The 19916-nt window shown below is 52.4% G+C and overlaps 2 protein-coding genes and 1 long non-coding RNA gene across 6 annotated transcripts; 2 read left to right on the top strand and 1 right to left on the bottom strand.

The window, feature by feature from the left end:
* Window positions 1-485: 485 nt before the first annotated feature.
* Window positions 486-7934, top strand: RAD51 (RAD51 recombinase). 3 transcript variants are annotated; one of them, XM_069016662.1, is made up of 10 exons: window positions 486-541; window positions 1320-1430; window positions 1824-1961; window positions 2363-2480; window positions 3037-3128; window positions 3807-3901; window positions 4765-4878; window positions 5178-5307; window positions 6582-6703; window positions 6972-7934. In XM_069016662.1, the coding sequence occupies exons 2-10, from the start codon at window positions 1344-1346 to the stop codon at window positions 7093-7095; spliced, it is 1020 nt and encodes a 339-aa protein (XP_068872763.1). In that variant the 5' UTR covers window positions 486-541; window positions 1320-1343; the 3' UTR covers window positions 7096-7934. The 3 variants fall into 3 exon arrangements, with proteins under 3 accessions (XP_068872763.1, XP_068872765.1, XP_068872762.1); XM_069016664.1 differs by lacking the exon at window positions 486-541 and adding an exon at window positions 788-807; XM_069016661.1 differs by lacking the exon at window positions 486-541 and adding an exon at window positions 934-952.
* On the bottom strand, window positions 5333-12450 carry LOC138111241 (uncharacterized). 2 transcript variants are annotated; one of them, XR_011151292.1, is made up of 5 exons: window positions 12159-12450; window positions 11134-11250; window positions 10227-10352; window positions 8909-8976; window positions 5333-5395 (listed from the first exon to the last, which is right to left on the bottom strand). It is a non-coding gene; the product is annotated as an uncharacterized lncRNA (long non-coding RNA). The 2 variants fall into 2 exon arrangements; XR_011151291.1 differs by lacking the exon at window positions 5333-5395 and adding an exon at window positions 7732-7819.
* Window positions 12451-13324: 874 nt separating this feature from the next.
* Window positions 13325-19875, top strand: TBX10 (T-box transcription factor 10). Its single transcript, XM_069016152.1, is given in 9 exon segments — window positions 13325-13459; window positions 17824-18187; window positions 18190-18252; window positions 18450-18633; window positions 18709-18810; window positions 18877-19048; window positions 19139-19294; window positions 19363-19430; window positions 19509-19875. Coding segments are annotated over 9 exon segments (1611 nt in total).
* Window positions 19876-19916: the final 41 nt, after the last annotated feature.

Raw genomic sequence — 19916 nt, forward strand, 5'->3', positions numbered from 1 at the left:
TGTGTGGAATCGAAACCTCTGCTCCAGATGTGTATTGATCTCCAGCTCCTTGTTCCTGGGTGCTGGCCGAGGAATTGCGCAGGCCACTGGATTTACGGGGGCACAGGGGTGGGCTTCAAAAGGGAAAAGAAAAAAAAGAGAAAATAAGTGAGGGAAAACAAGGGAAAATAATAGAAAGGAGAGAGAAGCAAAAGGAAAAGAGTGGGGAAAGAGAAGGAAAAGTGGAGGGAAAAGAGAAAAGAAGGGCAAAAAGAAAACGGGAGAGAAGGAAAAGAAAAAATGGGGGGAAGAAAAATGGGAAAAGAAAACAAAAATGAAGACAAGAAAGAGGGAGGAAGGAAAGTGAATCAGAAAGAAAGGCCGCGCTGCCCCGGGGCTCCTCTCCATGCCCCCATTCCTGTTCCCGTTCCACGCCCGGTGCCGCTTCCCGCGCTCCCCTTCACGGCGCCGCCGGGGGCGGGGCGGCGCCTGCGCGCGCGGGCGCGGGCGGGGTCACGTGAGGCGGCGGCGGGAGCGCCCGAACGGCCGGAGCGGGGCCGCGGTGAGGCGGGCGGGACGGGCCCGGGGCTGCGGGACCCCGACGCCTCTCGGGGCTCCCCCGGCGCCTCCCCGGGGCGGGGAGCGGCCGCGGGAGCCCGGGGGGAGTGGGAGGGAGTGGGGGGAAAGGCCGTCACCTGTGGGGGGCCGTGAGGGGCGTTAAACAAAGGGCTGGAGTTGAGCAGAATGAGGGGACGTGGCGTGGGGGACCCAAGGAGTTCCAGATCGCCGGCGGGCGGTACCTGGGAGGTGCTGCTGGCCGGGCCCCCGGTAAAGTTAGAATCGTGGAATGCCGGAATGGCCATCAAGTTCCAGCCTGGCCTTTGACACTTCCAGGGATCCAGGGGCAGCCACAGCTTCTCTGTGCCAAGGCCTCAGTACCCTCACAGAGAAGAATTTCCTGCCAGTATTCACTGTAAATTTCCCCTCTGTCAGTTTGAATCCATTCCCCCTTGTCCTGTCACTATAATTTATAATATTCAAATAGTGTGTTATATCCCAAGTGTGTGAATTCCCTTGTATCCTTCAGTTTCCCATGACAGCTCCTGCCTGCCATCCTGCTCAGGCAATCCCAGGGGTGGTACAAATCCTCCGCAGGGTCTTCCAGCCCTTTCCAAGGTGTTTGTGGCAGTCCCGAGGGCAGGCTCTGGGGCACAGCCCAGCCCCAACATCAAGGGCCAGTTCAGAGAATTTTTCCAGCTTTAATAACTCCATGATCCTGATTCATGTGACCACGTAACTTACTGCTAAGAGGGAGCACTGAAATGTTTGGTTCCTTCCAGGGAGCGTCCTGGTCCCTCGCTGCCATGGCCATGCAGATGCAGCTCGAGGCCAGTGCAGACACATCAGCAGAGGAGGAGAGCTTTGGGCCGCAGCTCATATCCAGGTTGGAGGTAGGTGAGGAGTTACCCCTGGAGAAAGTTTTCCATAGATCCACTGCTCTTTTTCCTAGAATGGAATCCTGTAATGGTTTGGGTTGGAAGGAACCTTAAAAGCTCATCCTGTTCCATCCCCTGCCATGGGCAGGGACACCTTTCACTATCCCATGTTGCTCCAAGCCCCATCCATCCTGGGCTTGAGCATTTCCAGGCATAGAGCATCCACAGCTTCTCCACCAGGGTGTCACCACATCCACAGGGAAGAATTTCTTACTAATATCCAACTTAAACCTTTTTCTTTAAAAACCAGGCGAAACTGAAAACTCTGCTGCTAAATTCTTACTTATGTTCTGTAAAAAAAAAAACAAAACCAACACGTGTCCTTTTTCCTCCCTCCCTGCCTCCCAGCAATGTGGCATAAATGCCAATGATGTGAAGAAGCTGGAAGAAGCTGGATTTCACACAGTGGAGGCTGTGGCTTATGCACCAAAGAAGGAGCTGCTGAACATTAAAGGCATCAGTGAAGCCAAAGCTGACAAAATCTTGGTAAGAATATTCTGGAACTTTAACCCAAGATATTCCACAAGTTTCTTTCTGCTGGCTGAAAGTGTTGTGGTGAATTTGGAAGGTCTCCAGAGGGCAGTGAAGGTGCTTAGAGGTGTAACATGACTTGTGATGGGAAAAGGCAAAACTCACCAGGACAGGACTGAACTGACCGGCTGGGGGACAAGGGGAGGATATTTCCATAAAACACACAAAAGGGATGTTGGAGTTTTTTCTCGGAGCAGAATTTCAGTTCTGTTCAGAGGTACCAGCTTGTGCAAAGTCTATGAAATGTGCATGGAATTATACGGGTGCCTCTCTACAAGGCAGGAAATATTAATTACTGGGGGGTTAATGAACGGCATGAACTCTCCTGGCACTGCTCCATTGGGTTTTTCCCTCAGGCCGAGGCAGCCAAACTGGTTCCCATGGGCTTCACCACAGCCACAGAATTCCACCAGCGACGGTCAGAGATCATCCAGATCACCACTGGCTCCAAAGAGCTGGATAAGCTGCTTCAAGGTCAGCATTTTATTATTTCTCTTTCCTGCTTAAGCTCAGTTATTAGGGTGGGGTTTTCCCATGAGTGGGATCCTTGCACGGAACCACATAAAGCAAGCCCTGGCTGGATGAAAGACCTCTAGAACTGCTCTTGAATAATTGCTTTTATTTTAAAAGCTGCAGAAATAGCTTTTAGTCCTTTTAGTCATGATACAAGACCCAAAGCTGTCCATTTTTTTATGTTTCTGGTTTATTTAAGTCCACAATGTGTTTAGGGTAAACGAAACCAGGCATCACCATCTCCCCGTTCCTCTGGTAATCCAAAAATTAAAACAAGTAATTTTAGCTCTTCACCATCTTCAAAAACACACCTGAACTTCTTATCTACAGCATGCACAAACCTCAGCATGACAAGCAGTTTTCCCTCTTAGCTTTGAAACTTTCAGCCAAATTCAGTGTTTGTAGCTGAGTCTCTGTGAATGTAGTATTTTATATGTGGGATACATAGATCATACCTGTTTGTAGCATGTGACCTTTTAAGTTTTATTAATAATTATTATTGTTATTTTCCTTTCAGGAGGAATAGAAACAGGGTCCATAACAGAATTGTTTGGGGAATTCCGTACTGGGAAGACGCAGCTGTGTCACACCCTGGCAGTCACCTGTCAGGTGGGGGCTTCACCTCATTACAGTCCAATATTCAGACCCCACAGCCTTGGGATATTTGCTAATTTTGGCACTTTCCTTGACTTTCTAAGTGTTTATTACTGTCTAGAGGTTGCTATTCCCTAAAATATTAGAGGCTTGGACTTAATTTGATCATTTAGTTGACTCTCTAAACTTCCCAGCTCAAAGCTAAGCACCTGTCATCTTGTGTAGAATCATGAAATGCTGGAATGGTTGGGGTGGGAGGGGACCTTAAAGCCCGTCCAGTTCCATGGGCAGGGACACCTTCCATTATCCCAAGTTGCTCCAAGCCCTGTCCAGCCTGGCCTTGGACACTTCCAGGGATCCAGAGGCAGCCACATCTTCTCTGGGCAACCTGTGCCAGAGTCTCACCACCCTCATAGGGAAGAATTTCTTCCCAATATCCCATCTATCCCTGCCCTGTGTTAGTGGGAAGCCATTCCCCCTTGTCCTGGCACTCCAGGTGACAGGTACTACAAAAGGAAGGTGTCAGAGATGGGGGACCAGGAATCTTTCCTCTCGCTTTTCCCAGCTAAATGGGACTTTAATCACAATAACTTGGGATGTTATTTGTTGTATGAGCTCGGTGAGGGCATGTGGCTATATCTGCTGTATTTATGGATAGATTATTCCCTGTTCATTCCTTGCCTTCTCCTTTAGCTCCCCATAGACCGCGGGGGCGGCGAGGGAAAAGCCATGTACATCGACACGGAGGGGACCTTCCGTCCAGAGCGGCTCCTGGCCGTGGCTGAAAGGTCTGTGAGTGGAAGACAGGAATAGATGGACTCACAACTCAGTTGGAAAACATTTTCCACGTGTCCTGGAGGTTGATTTGGCAGGTGTTCCCTTTGGAAACGTCTGGTGTTGCCATTCCTCTCCTGTCCCTGCTGCTCTCTCCCCACAGCTCTCGTGTCATTGTCCCTTGGCATGAGGTGATTTCCCTCTCTTTTGCTACTGGAAGGGACTGGGAGCTTCCCAAGCAGCTGGGGACAGGACTGGCTGGATCCTATTAGCTCTTTCTGAGGGGAATTTGATCTAACCCTGCTGGCTTCTCCTGCAGCAAGGACTGCTCCTGTGTCCCCTGGCGCCAGGGAATGTTTGGCAGCCAAGCAAAGGAGAGGAAGTGAAATGACGTTTGCAGCAGGCACAGCTGTGTCTGTGCTGGCCGTGTACAGAATGTTCTTGGAATTATGGAATCCTTCAGGTTGGAGGAGCCCTCGGAGATCACGGTGCCCAACCGTTCCCCGGTGCTGCCGAGGCCACCACTGTCCCGTGTCCCCAAGTGCCACATCCGCACGGCTTTAAATCCCTCCAGGGATGGGGCCTCCACCACTGCCCTGGGCAGCTGTACTAGGGCTGGACAGCCTTTCCACTAGGAGACTTCCCAATGTCCAGCCTCAGCCTCCCCTGGTATGACATGAGGCCATTTCCTCTTATCCATTTAAAATGGTTCCAATCATTCCGTTCTCTTTTCATCACCACAGGTTGCATTTTTTCTGTTTTTATCTCTGCTGGGGATGTGAGTTTTTATTCCAGTCTTTTGGCAAAGCTCTGGGCTAACTGCTATGGATGAAGTTGTCACCCAGGGCTCATCCCTTGCTTTTCCCTGATTTTGCAGGTATGGCCTGTCTGGCAGCGATGTCCTGGACAACGTGGCCTATGCCCGGGGCTTTAACACCGACCACCAGACCCAGCTGCTGTACCAGGCCTCAGCCATGATGGCTGAGTCACGGTAATTACACTGATTTAAGGGATTTTGTTCCAACATGGGATTAGCCTTTGGCCTCTCCAGGGAGCCAGCTTGCTCCATGGGCACATCTTGCTGCTGGAATTCTGGATGCCAGGGACTGGCTCCAGCTGATGTGGCTGTACAAACACACGGAATTCATGGTTCCTCAGTGCCAGCCTGAGGAAGCTCAGTTTAGAACTGTGGTTAGAAACAGTGCTGATGATTTCCTAGCTCCCAGGAGAGCTGTGCAGGCAGCTTGGCATTGGAACTGAGACTTAACAGCCCTGCCTCCCCTTTCCCAGGTACGCACTGCTGATCGTGGACAGTGCCACGGCCCTGTACCGCACGGATTACTCGGGAAGGGGGGAGCTCTCTGCCAGGCAGATGCACCTGGCCAGGTTCCTGCGGATGCTCCTGCGCCTGGCGGACGAGGTGAGCATTGACTGGGTTCAATGGTGTGGGTTGACGCTTGCCAAACGCCAGGCGCCCGTGACAGCCGCTCGCTCACCCTCCTCTGCAACTGGACAGAGAGAAAGTTTAATGAAGGGTTTGTGAGTTAAGGACCAGGAGAAAACACTCATCAATTACCATAAAGGGAAAAACAGGCTCAACTTAGACATGTGAACTCATTACTAACAAAATTAGAGCAGGATCATGAGAAGTAAAATAAGCTCTTAAAAACACCTTATCCTCACTTCTCCCTCCTCCCCAGCTCTACCTTCTATACCAGTGAGATGGGAATGGGGGAGTTTGGTCAGTTCATTCACCCAAGGCTTCTCCCACTGCTGAGGGAGAGGAGTTGTTGCCCTGCTGCACTGTGGGGGCCCTCCTATAGGAGACAGTTCTCCACAAACTTCTCCGATGTGGCTCCATCTCACGAGCAGCAGCTCGCTGTGAACTGCTGCAATGTGAGTCCATCCCACAGGCAGCAGTGCCCCTCAAACTGCTGCACCATGGGTCTCTCTTCCAGGGGGTCAGTCCTTCAAAGACAGGCTACTCCAGCCTGGGAGCAAGGCCCCTCTCTCCACCGTGTCTCCCACAGGGTCACAGCCTCCTCCAGGCATCCACCTGCTTCAGCGTGGGGCTCCTCCACAGGCTGTGGGTGGATCTCTCCATCCCTGTGGATCTCCATAGGCTGCAGGGAGGATCACCATGGTCCTCACCACGGCCTGCAGAGGAATTTCTACTGGTGCCTGGAGCACCTCCTCCCCCTCTTTCTTCACTGCCCTTGGTGTCTGCATCTTGTTCTCCTCATATTCTCACTCCTACTCTTCTCTAGCTGGAATTGAAGCTGCACCACAAGTTTTGTTTGATTTCTTCTTAAATCTGTTATCACAGAGGCATTACCACCATTTCTAATTGGCCCAGCCTTGGCCAGCAGCATGTCCCTCTTGGAGCCATCCTGGGATTGGCTCTGCCTGACATGGTGGAAGCTTCCAGCAGCTTCTGATAGAAACCATCTCTGTGGCCCCCTCACTACCAAATCTTGGCCATACAAACCCAATACAATTGCCAAAGTAAAACTCATTGGTTTTCTTATAAACCCCAGCAAATTGGTCCTAAGGTCTTTGTCTCCACCTCTGCTCCCATTGGTTTGGAGGGGCTGGATCCCACAGTTATGGACACCAGGAGTGCCCCTGTGTCCTTTTCCCTGCTTTTCTGCTCTGATTGTGGGAATAACTGGGTTTTGGTTGTTTCCCCTGCAGTTCGGTGTGGCCGTTGTCATCACAAACCAGGTGGTGGCACAGGTAGATGGAGCTGCCATGTTTGCTGCAGATCCCAAAAAACCCATCGGTGGCAATATCATCGCTCATGCTTCCACCACCAGGTGAGACAAGAGATGGACAGATCCCAGGAGCCTGGGTTTGGAATGTTTTATGAAACTGGCCAAGCAGCTTTTACTTCTGGGGTTTCCATAGTCTGTCCATGGGAGGCCCAGCCTATGCTTCGGCTTAGTGCCACACTGGGCCCTCGGTCCACAGGGAAATGAACGTCTCAGGCAGTTCATACAGCTCTTTTTAATCCCTTATGGATTAGGATGATTTTCTGGGAGCACGCTGTCCATCCTGACCTGATTCCTTCCCTCTCCCTGTCAGGCTGTACCTGCGGAAAGGCCGAGGTGAGACCAGGATCTGTAAAATCTATGACTCTCCGTGTCTTCCCGAGGCTGAAGCCATGTTTGCTATCAATGCTGACGGAGTGGGAGATGCTAAAGACTGAAAACTCCTTTTCTTCCCCTGAAGCCCAAGACTCTGTGCCCAGAAGAAGCTCCTTTCTTGGTGGCACCTTAGGGATACTTCCCAAGGCAGCGGGCAGAGGAAGCTGTGCTGTGTCAGCGTGGGAACCGTCGGGACACACCGAGCACAGCCAGAGCTGTTGGGAAGAGATTCCCTCTGGGCTGCAGGCACAGATTAGGTCAGTGGCTTCCTCAGCAACATTCCCAGAGGACCATACCCTGCGTGTTTTCCTGGATCCCAGCGTGGACACGGTGCAGCAGAACCTCGGTGGCCACAGTTGGCAACTTGGTGAATTGGAAGCAAAGCTGAAGGGTTTGTCTGCTAAGAGGAGTGGTGATTTATAAACCAAAGCAGAGTGCTATTCCACACGAGGGATCTGGGATTGCTGATGGTCCCAATCCATAATCTTTCTGTTCATTTTCTTTTGGATGCTGCAGCCTGCTGGCTTGGGGGAGCTGTTCCTTTACATTTCAGTTTAATTTTCTGTATTTCCTTAATACTCTGTGGAAATCTGCTTTAAGTAAAAAGGCCCCTGAGGACATTGATGATGGCCCAGGTTCCTGGGATTCACAGGTGGGTTTTCAGAACAGGGGCTGTTCCGGCTGGCAGAAGCTGCACCAATCTCCTGGGAATCTCAGTCTGGGTTTGTCTTTTCTCCCAGTTCTCCTCGGTTTGGGGGGGCAGGGCAGCCCTGCCCTGTGGATCTCCTAGAAGAGTTTTGGGGGTTCAAAAGGTTCTTTTCTATTCTGCAGTATTTCTCTAGAACTCAATTAAAAAGAATAATAACATGTTGATGTGATCTTAATTGGTTCATTTTCATTGGTTAATTAAAGCAAATCATTGAGAAGGGGCTTGAGCACTCCTTGGTTGGAGCTGGCAGCTCTTCTTTACTTTCTCTTCATTCTTTTAATTTCTTTCAATTATTTCTTAAGCAATCACTGCAATTAAGATACACAATGAGGACAACAGCATTGCTGCCCTGCTGGACTGGGAAATCCAAGTGCAATTCCTTGGAGAGATTGAGGGGATGGAGAGCTGAGCCTCAGGCTGGGTTTTGGCAGCAGGAATTCGGTGAGGAGGGGAGAGGGGAGATCCCGCAAAATTTGATTAAAGCCAATTGTGCTGGGTTTGGGTGCCCCCACCCCAAAAAAGGATCCTGGTTAAAGGGGACTTGAGGAAGCAGCAGGATGTGCTGGGGGGCTGTGCTGGAAGCCCCAAACCCTGGTCAGGGATGGTGGGCAGTGCCAGGTCCACAGGGACACTATGGAGGGGCTGTGCTGGGATCCCCAAATTCCAGCCAGGAATGCTGGGAAGTGTCAGCTCCATGGGGACACTATGGAAGGGCTGTGCTGGGACCCCCCCAAATTCTAGCCAGGAATGCTGGGCACTGCCAGACTTCTGGGACACTGCCTGATCCAGAGAGATTTGCTTTGTGCAAACACAACTCGGGGCAAGGTAGGTGAACTCAGTACCTCAGCTTTTCCCTCAAAAATATCCCCTATTTATTTCCCTGTAGATGAACTCAGATTTTGCCCCAAACTGTCCACTCCTCACCTCCATATGCCCTCAAAGTGTCCATTCTGTTCCCCACAGGTGCCCTGGTGACACCAGGGAGGTCCCTTTGCCCACAGTGCCTTTCTCCTGCCCCTCTCCGACCCAAGGCTGCTCCTCTGCTCGCTCTCTCTGTCCTTGTCCCACACAGCGAGGCGTGAAAGGAGAAAGGTTCCAGAAATATTTCTGCAATTAATTAATTAATAATTATTTCCAATTCCCCAGTGAGAAGAACAGGAACTCACAGCCACTAAGACCTAACAGTCCCCTGCAGCAAGAGCTCAGCACCCATCCACAGAGGCAAGTCCAGCATCTGAAAGAAAGAAAGAAACAAGAAAAAAGTGATTTCTTCTGTTTCAAAGTTATTTCAAGTTCTCAAGCCCAAACCAACCTTTGCTCTTGATTTTGGCTGGGTGAATTGTGAGTGGTGGGCACAGGTCATGGCATTCATGCTGCTGTGAGTGATGCTTTCTGGGGGCAGAGCAGCTGATTTCCAAAGTTCTCTTCCTGCCCCATGCCTGATCTGCACAGGAGAAAACCTCTTCCATGAAGGGATTTTGCTCCATCTGATCCCATCTGCCCAGTCTGTTCCATGAGGATATTGCCAGGCTGGGGCAGCACAGGCAGACGCAGCTCTCAGCACTCTCTGCTCCAAACACAGCTCTGGGCTCCTTTGCAAAGTGCCTCTGCCATGAGGTTTTCTCCAGGAGAAATCAAGGAACGGCTCATGGCAGGGTGGAGATTTCATTATCACAAAGGGCAGTAAAGGATAAATATTCCTGTAAGAGCCTTTGGAACCTTCTGGGCTGAATTGGGAAGGGGACATTCATTCCCTGCAGGGCAAATGCACGACAACCTCCAACACAAAGCACAGACTGTCAGGTGGGGTCTGACAGCACCACTTTGACAAACTTCACTGTCATTATTCTTTTCAGGGACTTTTCCAATCAAACTCTGAAGCTGACAAGCCCAAAAGCTCTGTCTGGCTGCTCAGGAGCAAAAGGAACAAAACAGCCAGGGGTGAGGCACATTCCCAGCCAACACTCCCAACACAGCACAGGCACCACTGGAGCTCGTGTGGGGCTGCCAAGGGCTGCCAGGAGCACGCAGCCCCCAGGTGGGGTGGCAGTGGCAGGGACAGCAGCAAACTCCCACAGACTGATGGCACAACAGAGACACAAAGGCCAGCAATGCCCACGGGAGTGCAGGTTTAATTCTGCTCCCTGTGCTGCCACATCCCTGCAGGAACTCCGGGGGGATAGAAACTCTCAGGGTGCACAAAATGCAGCATCCATCACCCTGATCCTGCTTAAACTCAGTGTGTGGGGCCAAACCCGCACAGGTAAACACTGACCTGACCTGGATCAGTCTCAGACACAGCCCCAGTTCCCACCTCCAACCTGCTCCCGGGGCTGCTGCCACATTCCTGACAAGGTGCCAAAGGCCCCTTGGCCAGGGCTCTCTCTGTGTCTCAGGGGACTGCAGGGACCAGGGCAAGGACAGCCTGAAACCAGGGCAGATCCCTCTGGATTTGCAACACTCTGGGGACAACTGGGGCCTCACCCCACACCATGGGCAGCACCAGGGGCCCTCCAGCACATTCCATCAGGGCCGGAGCCCGCTGGGTTTGGCTGCTCAAACACCAAAGCTTTTGGCAAAGATGGGACGAGTTAAGTGGTTTTTCCTGTCCTGAAAGAGAGCAGAAAAGGGAAATGAGGTCCATGTGGAAGTCAAAGGCTTGTGGCTTTCACACTCCTGTTCTGATTGCTCACTGGAGGGTTTTATCCATGAAAAGTGAGGTGACACCAAATAAAAGTGCCCTTGCCTTTTATTCCCTACTATTTTCATACATAAAAAGGATGCCCATTTTTTCCTATTGCATTCTTTGCCTAATTTTAACAGAACCATTTTCATTCCAGGCCCCATTTGTGAGCTATTCAATCCTTTGCCATCAGACTTTGGACAAAGGAAGAGAAGGATCTGTTCCACACGGGTGTCATCCAACAAGAACAGCCCCTACCATCCCCAGCCTGTGCCGAGCACGCTGCCTCACTTTCCCCATTCTGGATTCTGGCTCCAATCCAATCTGAGTTTTCCCCTATTTTCCATGTCTAGAAACAGGAAATTGTCCTGGTCAGGGTGTTAAGACCTTAAACTGCACACTGATCTGGGGGGCTGTGACTGGGATTCCAGCAGGGAATTCTTGGTTGTACGAATGAAAACTATTCCAGGGGGCAGCACTGAAAAAGTTGGGAGCTGCTGCTTCACCACACGGTGTCAGCAAAAGAGAGGAAACACAAAATGTGTATCCAAAAACAAGGATAAAATGATTCCTCCTGCTCTTAGGGGGACCAGGGCTAATTCTGCCCTGGAATGACAAAGACTTTCTCCCTCAGACCCCCAGAGAGCCCTCGAAAAGCCAAAGTGCAGCAGGGAAGGAAGGAAGGAAGGAAAGGCACCTCTGCCTCACCTGCTGGGGACAGCACAGGTCCTGCTGCTCCTGGGGACTGGGAATGTGTCCGGAGCCAAAAGCACCTTCCCAGGCTGGAGGGGCTTTCCTAAAGCACCACCTCTGGGAAGCCAAGGGCTGTGAAGAAATGGAGTGGGAATTTACAGTAATAGTAATAATAGGGAAGAGCAGCAAAGGGAGCAACAGTAATTCCAGGAGGGATGCTGAGCTTTAAACGAGGTTTGAGTGAGGCAGCATCTCCTGGGATTTCTAAAGCACAGCTCCAGGCCTGGGATTACACGAGCAGTGCAAGCTCCTACTGTCCAATCCCTGGATTTGCCTCCTGCCAAGGCTTGGCACCTCAGGCGTGTTTGGGGGCAAGTACTCCAGTGCTGCTGCCTTGAGGGATTGGGAAAATGGGCATTAAACTCCTTCCCAAAGGGCTGGCTCTGAGCTCTGGCTGGGGACAGCATTTGGCACCTCTGGCATTTCCATGAAATCAGTTTCCATCATTTTGAAGATACACTGAATAAACCTGGGGGAGATAAATAAACCTTTCTCCATAAGGACAGCCCCAGGGAATACACAATTATTCCTATGCCTGGTCAAACAAACCAGCAGCCAGATTTTGGGGAGGGACTCCAGACTCTTGTCTCCCTTCCCGGCTGTAAAACACTTGCAGAGGCTTTGGAGTTCATACAGGCTTGTCAGGATTTGGACACTTCATTTAAATTCCATTCATATACTAAGGAATAGGAAGTGTCCTAAAGGCACCTCCACCCATACTTTAATTTTAAGCCCTGTACCACCAATGAATTTGGATGTTCTTTTGTTAGGAACACCCCACCTCTGCTTCTTTAGGTGCCTCCATGTGGGAGAGAAAATAAATGTGGACAAAAGTTTGTAATGCAGCTTCCAAGTCAAGTTCCCTGCTAGGAAATGACTCCAGCTCTAGGAAGCTACTGTGACACAGATCAACCAGAGGAACATCTTGAAAAGAAATGCACACTCAGCAGCAGCCAAAACAATCACATTTCTCATTTTACCTGGTCTCCAGGTGCTCTGCCAGAGCTCCCAGCAGCAGTTCCCATTCCCAGACAAGCCCGGGCAGCACTGTGGAGGGTACTCGCAACGTCCATGAGGCCGAGGAGGCCGTTTCGGATGCATTCTTTGCTGCAGAATGGGAAAGCAAGAGTTTAGATGGGCTTTACGGTCCCCTCCTGCACCAAATTCCATTCCAGGAACATCCTCCCGCTAATCCAGAACTTCCCCCCTCCTCTTTTTGCACCACGTCAGGGCAGTGCCTCCGAGCGCCACGGGCACGGGACACCTCGGCATTCCCTGGGGACGGGGCCTGCAGTGCCGGGCGCTCCCACGGGGCGGCAGCACTGAGGGAGAAGGAGGGGAACACCCCCCCACACCCACGGCGGGACTGCGCATGCGCATTGCTCTGTGTGCCCTCACGTACCACGTGACCAGGAGCCTCATTCCGCTCACTGCGCACGCGCGCCCCTCCTCGGCTGCAGCACCGCGCCCCCGAGCGGCGGGCGGCACTGCGCATGCGCGGGCACCTGGGCTGCAGTACCGCGCTCCGCCCGCAGGCGGCAGCAGCGCGGCGGCAGCGGAGCCCCGGGAACAGCGGGGAATTAAAGAGGGAAACAGCGGGAGAGACCCCGAGCGCAGCGCAAGACCTCTTCCTGGTGCTCCTCCAACCACTCGTGCGTGGAAGTCCGCGATTTTCCCAGTAACTGCTGCGAAAATGAATGTATTCCTCGTCTCCTGAGTGCTCCCAGTCCAGTCTGAGCACTTGAGGAATAAATACCTGCTCCCCATGTCTCAGGAAGAGCTTTTCCCGGTGAAAGCGCTAGGAACAAGAGCTGGGCTTTGTCTCACCTCGCTGTGCTTTAGATGTGATGCTTCGTTTGGAGATAAAAGATAAATTCAGGCTCCGTCTTGCCACTCACCAGGGAGAGATCAGCAGCTCCTAAAATCCCACTCTGTGACAGATAGAATAAATAAACATTGATTTTTCTCCTGGATAACATTAATCATGGCTTGACAGAGTTACACCAGAGAGTAAACCAAAAGTAAGCGCTGCAGGCTCCTGACAAACGGATCCAAACCTAAAAATCATCATTATTGGATCAGCCTTAGCTGAAGGGCTGAGTTTCATCCCAGAACCCGACATCCTGTTTCAGATGTCCCAGGAGCGATGTGTCTGGTCTCCTGGTGCTATAATGAGGATTTAGAGCTGCTTTTCATCACCCACGAGGAGATGCCGGAGGCGAAGCAGCTGCCGGGACGCCAGGACAGTGCTGGAGATGTTACAGATAATGAAAATCGAGCGGTTTGGGGGCTGAGTCCTCCCCGGGAGCAGCATCCACCTGCCCAGACCTGGAAATCTGCCCCCCTCAGAGAACTGGCCTCGATTTCTTGATTCATCCAAGTTCAGCCTCACTTTTTCTTACTCAACAAACCATCTTTGCTTGGTGTGAAGGGTCCGAGACATAGAATGGAAATAAATTCAGTTAAAAAGCAGGGATTAGATTTCATCCCTGCTGCGAGGCAGGTGCTTGGTCTGAGCTCTGTGTGGAATACTCCTCCTTGTCCTCCTGGGGTAAGGATCTCCATTGTGGCACCTGCTTTCCTGCTCAAATTCCATAAGATCCTTGTGCAAGGCAGTAGAGGAGCTTCCAGTGGGCTGTCCTAGGACTCACCAAGATCAGCCCATCCATCCTGGCCTTGGACACTGCCAGGGATGGGGCAGCCACAGCTGCTCTGGGCAACCTGTGCCAGGGCCTCAGCACCCTCCCAGGGAAGAATTTCTTCCCTATATCCAATGCAAACATACCTAGAGGAAGATTTTGGCTCCTCTTTCCTCCCAGGTGCAGCTGAAGCAGGTTTTCATATCCTGTGATGTCTCAGGTAGAATTAGACGGATCAACATTCTCACAGTAGCCCAGAAGAGGATGTGCCATGTCCAAATGAGACCCACGCAGGGTCACACAGAATCCTGGAATGGTTTGGAAATTGGTGACATTGGAAGCAGCTCCTTAAGAGGAGACCTGCACTGATAAAGCACAATTAGTTAAATAAACTCAATTAGTTTCAGAAAGTTAAATGGATACTTGAGGATTGATTTCCTACTTATACATATATAATATCTATAATTTTAATATTATTTTATATATTAATAAACGTATATAAAAAACGTCAATATATTAATTTATTTTAATATATAAAGAAAATATTTATATAGAATTTATATCTATATAAAGCATATTTTCTTAGAAAAACATAATTATATATCTACAAATTTATCTCTTGGATTATGTAACCAATCTCTCGGCATCACAGGGAATTAAAAAAAACTGACATAGGAAATAGAGATTTGGGGATTGGGAGACATCCCATGATTTGGAGAAGTGTTCCAACTGCAAACTGGAATAAAGGGAAAACCCTTCAGGAACTCTCCTGCTGCAAATTATTTTTACACTTCCTGGTGAGGATTATGATCTGAATTTAAGCCCTTGAGGCTCAAATTGACCCTTCAGCCTTGCCCGGAGTGTGCCTGCTCTGAATAAATCTCTCATTTCCCACGTGGCTGTGTCACCCCGCCACCCTTCATCACCAAGAAGCAAGTGGAGAAATCCACTACATTTTTCCATTAAAAAATGTTTAAAATAGATCAGATGAGTCAAAGCCCCCAAACACATTGTTGTCTCCATCAGGGGAACCTGTGGTGACTCATTCAAAGCCCACAAGGAGAGAGGATGAGTCCTGGGCTGAGATGACTCAAGCCCTGAAACCTGGAATCAGGAATAATCAGAAAACTGCAGCTGGGGTGGAAAATCAACCTCGCCTGGGTGGAAAGAGACATGCTCAAGAGGAGATGATGTGGGAGGTTTGGACAACATCAAGAGGTTTGGAGGCCTCAAACGAGCCAGGTGTGTCTGAATACAACACACAGAATTATGGAATCCTGGAATGGGTTAGGTAGGGAGGGATCCTAAAGCTGATCTTGTTCCAACCCCCTGCCATGGGCAGGGACACCTTCCACTACCCCAGGCTGCTCCAATCCCTGCCCAGCCTGGCCTTGGACACGTCTGCCAGGGCCAGAGAAGTTGTGGATGCCCCATCCCTGGAAGGGATGACATTTTGCAGGGGAAGAGGGAGAGGTTCTTATTTAGGGACAAATAAATACAATAACAAATAAAATAACCTCATGCCTTAATTTTCCACGTTAATTAGTGTTGCATTAAATTGACAACAGACACCATTGAAGTAATTTCCAATCAATTTGGGTCAATTAAAATGAGACCAGCATTCCTGATTGCAAGTTCATCCACATGCAGCTTCAAGGGAAAACCACCCCCTCCTAATCCAATTTATGACTCTCCTCATCCAGCAAAAAGTTGTCCCAAAACCACTTAAAGTTCCACCCCCTAGTTAATGGCAGCTTGAACCAAGATACTCACAAGTCCTTGAGCTGAAGTCCAGAAGCCCCATCGGTCTTGCCGAAACCAGGAAGTTTTTCCTGTTCCATCCTCTAACGTGGCTGGAAGATTTTAAGTTTTACACCTTCCCCACATGAGCAGTTGCCAAAGGGTCTCTGAAGCACCTGAAAACTGAATGAGCCTTCCCCAGAGGCCTTGGGGCCCATCCAGAGGGGGTTTTTCTCTCTGGAGTTTTAAGGATGGGATCCCCAGGGCACATCGGAATGGTTGCCTGCGGAGCCAGAGTGATGCCACTTGTGTACACAATGGTGTCAGGAGGAGTGAAACAAAATCAAGGGGATTTGTCAAACACTTGAGTCTGAAAGATTTATAAAATTATTCTCCATTTCTATATTGCCTTTTAATTATACATAATTATATTTATATAATGTATTTTTATTTATTATATGTGGGAGGGGAAAAAACATTAAGTACTGGACATATTTAAGGAAATTATTGTTTTATCTTTGCAATTACCAATTTTCTTTTGTACTACACATTCCTTAGAGAGGATCCTAGAACCTGGAATTGTTTGGATTGGAAGGGACCTTAAAGACCATCCAGTCCCACCCCCTGCCATGGGCATGGACACCTTTTACTAGACCAGGGTGCTCCAAGCTCTGGCCAACCCGGCCTTGGACACTTCCAGAGTGTAACTTGACCTGCTAAAATTCGCTTCCTCTTTTCTCAATCAGGGTTTGAAAAAATAAAGATAAAATTAAAAATTAATAAATAAAATAAATAAAGATCCAACTGCTGCTTGAGTTGCCCACTCTGACCTAACAGATATGTGTATTTCTGGTTGAGAAATGAGTATTGCCGTTTCCTCCCTTCTCACTTCCCTCTTGCCCCCCGCCATGCCGGCTGTTTACTACTCCTTGTGAAACAGGGTCAATTCCTCTTCTCCCCTCACCGCCCCCCAAGGAGCTTTTACTTCCCCATTCCAGCTGAGTCAGAGACTCATTGCAGGGAGTCATCTGACAGTCTGACAACGCTCTTCTCCTGCTTCATCTTAGTGGCCACCACAACCTCCACAGCTCTCTCCAGCCTGTCCTGCTGTCTGGGGTGATTATTCTGCACGGCAAAGGCTCACTGTTTTCCTTTTTTTGAAGTTTTTTCTGGTTCCCATTTGCCCATTTGGGACCAAAAAAGTTCATTTTGAAAAGCCATTTTGTGCCATGTGCTTCAAAATTGGTTCAGGAGATCCACCTGCAGTCACCTACACCAGCCAGAGAATCCTGGAATGGCTCCGGTTGGAGAGGACCTTAAAGATCATCCAGTTCCACCCAGGAGGTCCAGGAGCTGTGGATGAGCCCTGGCAGGTCCGATCCTGCTCGGGGCTGAGCCCCCTCCATCCTCCTGCCCGCTGTCAGCTCTGCCTCTCTCACACCTCCTCATCTGGCGCTCGATACCGGCCCCACGGCCAAGCCTGGCTGACAGCGGGAGATGGATGGGGCCGAGCCGGCTCCGCGGGGCACAGACACGTGCGGGGGATGCAGGGGGAACCTGGGGAGGTGGTTCCTCCCTGCTTCACGTCAGTCCTGGCCCTGGTCCCAAATGCTGGAGCTGCCCAGGCTGCCCCCTTGGCAGCCCCACAGTGCCCAGGGACATGGGGTCCCCTCTATGTTATGATGGACACAGGAAGGATTCGAGTGCCAAACTCAAGGCAGGACAGAAGGCTGAGTCCCAGCTGGGAGAAAATGCCCAGCTCTGTGCAGAGCAGGGAGGGAGTTCAGGCCAGTGCCACCATCACTGGGGCACTAACAGGTACAGAAAGTCACCAGCATTCCCACAAGGACATCCCCTGGCCCTCCAGACCCTCTCCCAGAGCCTCAGCATCCCTCATCCCTCCAGAATACAATCCATAGCGTGCTGTCAGACAGTGTCCATGGCCCTGGTGCAGTTCAGAGGGGAGTGGGGGGCTCTGGAGTAACCCCCCTGCTTTTCCCCTGTAATGTCTCACCCTGGTGTTGGTCGCCTCCTGCAAATTGCCCTCAGCCCCACAGCGCCCGCTTGTCCCCATCCATCTCCCGCTGTCACAGCAACCAGGGGAACAGAGGGTCCCAGGCACCAGGGCAGAGACTGGACCCACCTTGGGGAGGGGGGGGTTATGGGGAGGGGGCAGCTCATTCCTCCCTCCGGAGCCGCAGAGGCTCTGCTGGAGCAGTGGCTGTTTGCCGATGCCTCAACACCTCACTGTGGTTTTCAATATCAGGTGGTGACGGCCGTGTACCGAGAGGGCTTTTGCCTGGGGGAGCCCCCACCTCCCCCCGCTCAGATCTGTGATATGAAGGGACAAGGAGACCCCAAGAAAGATGTCCCTCCCCAGCCCGGGGCATCCCAAGCCCTGTTTGGGGACTGGTGGTGGTCCCAGCGGTGCCACCGCTCACCTCCCGTCCATCGTCACCGCGTCAAGGCGAGAAGGCAGGCTGGGGAAGGGGGCTGTGCTCCAGCCCCCAAGGACCACCTCGGCTCCAGCCCCCGCCTCTCCATCCCTGAGCTGGGGCATAAAACCCCCGGCAGGCTGCGGGGACACTGCAGAGCCAGCGCTGCACTGGGAGGGGGCTTCGGTGGAGTTCCACTACCACCATGCCGGGGAATGGACCCACGGACGCTTCCTGCACTCCCACCACACCCATGGCAGGTAAAACCCCCCCACGACAACACCTCCTGCACCCAGCAGTGGGGTTCTGTGGCATTTTGGGGTGTGGTGGGGATGGAGATAAAACCCCACTGTGGTGGGGGGACAGGACACCCTGATCCTGCCACCATCTCCATGGAGGGAGGGTGTGATGCATGGGGTCTGCTCCCCCAGACTGACACCCCTTCAACCCTCCACAGCCTTCCTGGGGGGCCCGGGCGAGGGGTCTCTGTGCACCCCTAGCCTCGGGTGGGCTGGCGAGGGGACAGGGGCCAGTGGCAAGAACCAGCGGGTGTGCCACGCCGCAGCACGGCTGGAGATGGGCAGCCTCTGGGAGGAGTTCAACCGCCTGGGCACCGAGATGATCGTCACCAAGGCAGGCAGGTGGGTACCAAAGCGGCCCGGGGGGCTGCCAGGGCAGGAGGGGGGCACCCCCTTCCCACACCCCTCTCTGTGCAGGAGGATGTTCCCCACCTTTCAGGTGAAGCTGTCGGGGTTGGATCCGTTGGCTGACTATGTCCTGCTCATGGATTTCATCCCACTGGATGACAAGAGATACAGGTGGGGACGGGGCGATGGGGGCAGGGGGCTGGATCCAGGGGTGCTGAGCCCCTCCCCGCCCTGCAGATACGCCTTCCACAGCTCATCCTGGCTGGCAGCGGGCCGGGCCGAGCCGGCAGCTCCCGGCCGCGTCCACTTCCACCCCGACTCCCCGGCCAAGGGCGCCCAGTGGATGCGGCAGATCGTGTCTTTCGACAAGCTCAAGCTGACCAACAACCTCCTGGACGACAACGGCCACGTGAGGACCCCGCTGCAGGGTGGGCTATGGGGGGGATACAGTGCACCCCTGCCCGGGGGGGTCCTGCCACCTCCTCTTTCCCACCCCCAGATCATCCTCAACTCCATGCACCGCTACCAGCCCCGCTTCCACGTCGTCTTCGTGGACCCGCGGCGTGACAGCGAGCGCTTTGCCCACCAGAACTTCAAGTCCTTCAGCTTCCCCGAGACCCAGTTCATGGCAGTGACAGCCTACCAGAACCACCGGGTGAGCACCGGCTGGGGGGACATCAGGGCACCCTCCCAGGACTCCCTGACCCCGCTTCCCCCCTGCAGATCACCCAGCTGAAGATTGCCAGCAACCCCTTCGCCAAGGGATTTCGGGATGGCGACCCTGAGCCATGGTAAGGCACCCCCCGACGCCGCCCCCACACCAGGGCGAGGAGGTCGAGCCCTGAGCCCCCACCCCACCTCTCTTGCAGGTGCGGGGTGCCAGCAGGGTCCCTGCTGGGTGCGATGCCCCATGCCCGGGCCACGCCGCTGCCCCCTCACCCCGAGAAGCAGGAGAAAGGTAGGGGGGCTGCAGGGGGAGCCGAGCCCCTGCTGCTGCCTCTCCCCACCACAGGGGCTCCACGCAGCCGTGAGGCTCTGGCTGCTGCCCCCCAACAACCAGCAGCACCCCCCAGTTTCCCTGAGCTCCCTGCACCCACCTTCCAGCCCCTCAACTGCCCCCCTGGTGTCTATATGGGGGCCAAACCCCGCACCCTGCCTTACCCCCTGCCCGCCTTCCCCCCGCTCAGCACTTACGGCCCTGCCGTGGCCCCCACCTTCGGCTATGGCCAACAGTGACTGGGGGCACCCCCAAGCCCCCCCTGCACCTCCTACCCACA

Source organism: Aphelocoma coerulescens, chromosome 5, assembly GCF_041296385.1.
Source record: "Aphelocoma coerulescens isolate FSJ_1873_10779 chromosome 5, UR_Acoe_1.0, whole genome shotgun sequence".
Lineage (NCBI taxonomy): Eukaryota > Metazoa > Chordata > Aves > Passeriformes > Corvidae > Aphelocoma > Aphelocoma coerulescens.

Coding starts and splice junctions, on each gene's coding strand:
- RAD51 (XM_069016662.1), top strand. CDS start 1,344: ATGGCCATGCAGATGCAGCTCGAGGCCAGTGCAGACACATCAGCAGAG. Junction 3,129..3,806: donor CCCTGGCAGTCACCTGTCAG/GTGGGGGCTTCA, acceptor CTTCTCCTTTAG/CTCCCCATAGACCGCGGGGG. Junction 4,879..5,177: donor GCCATGATGGCTGAGTCACG/GTAATTACACTG, acceptor CCCCTTTCCCAG/GTACGCACTGCTGATCGTGG.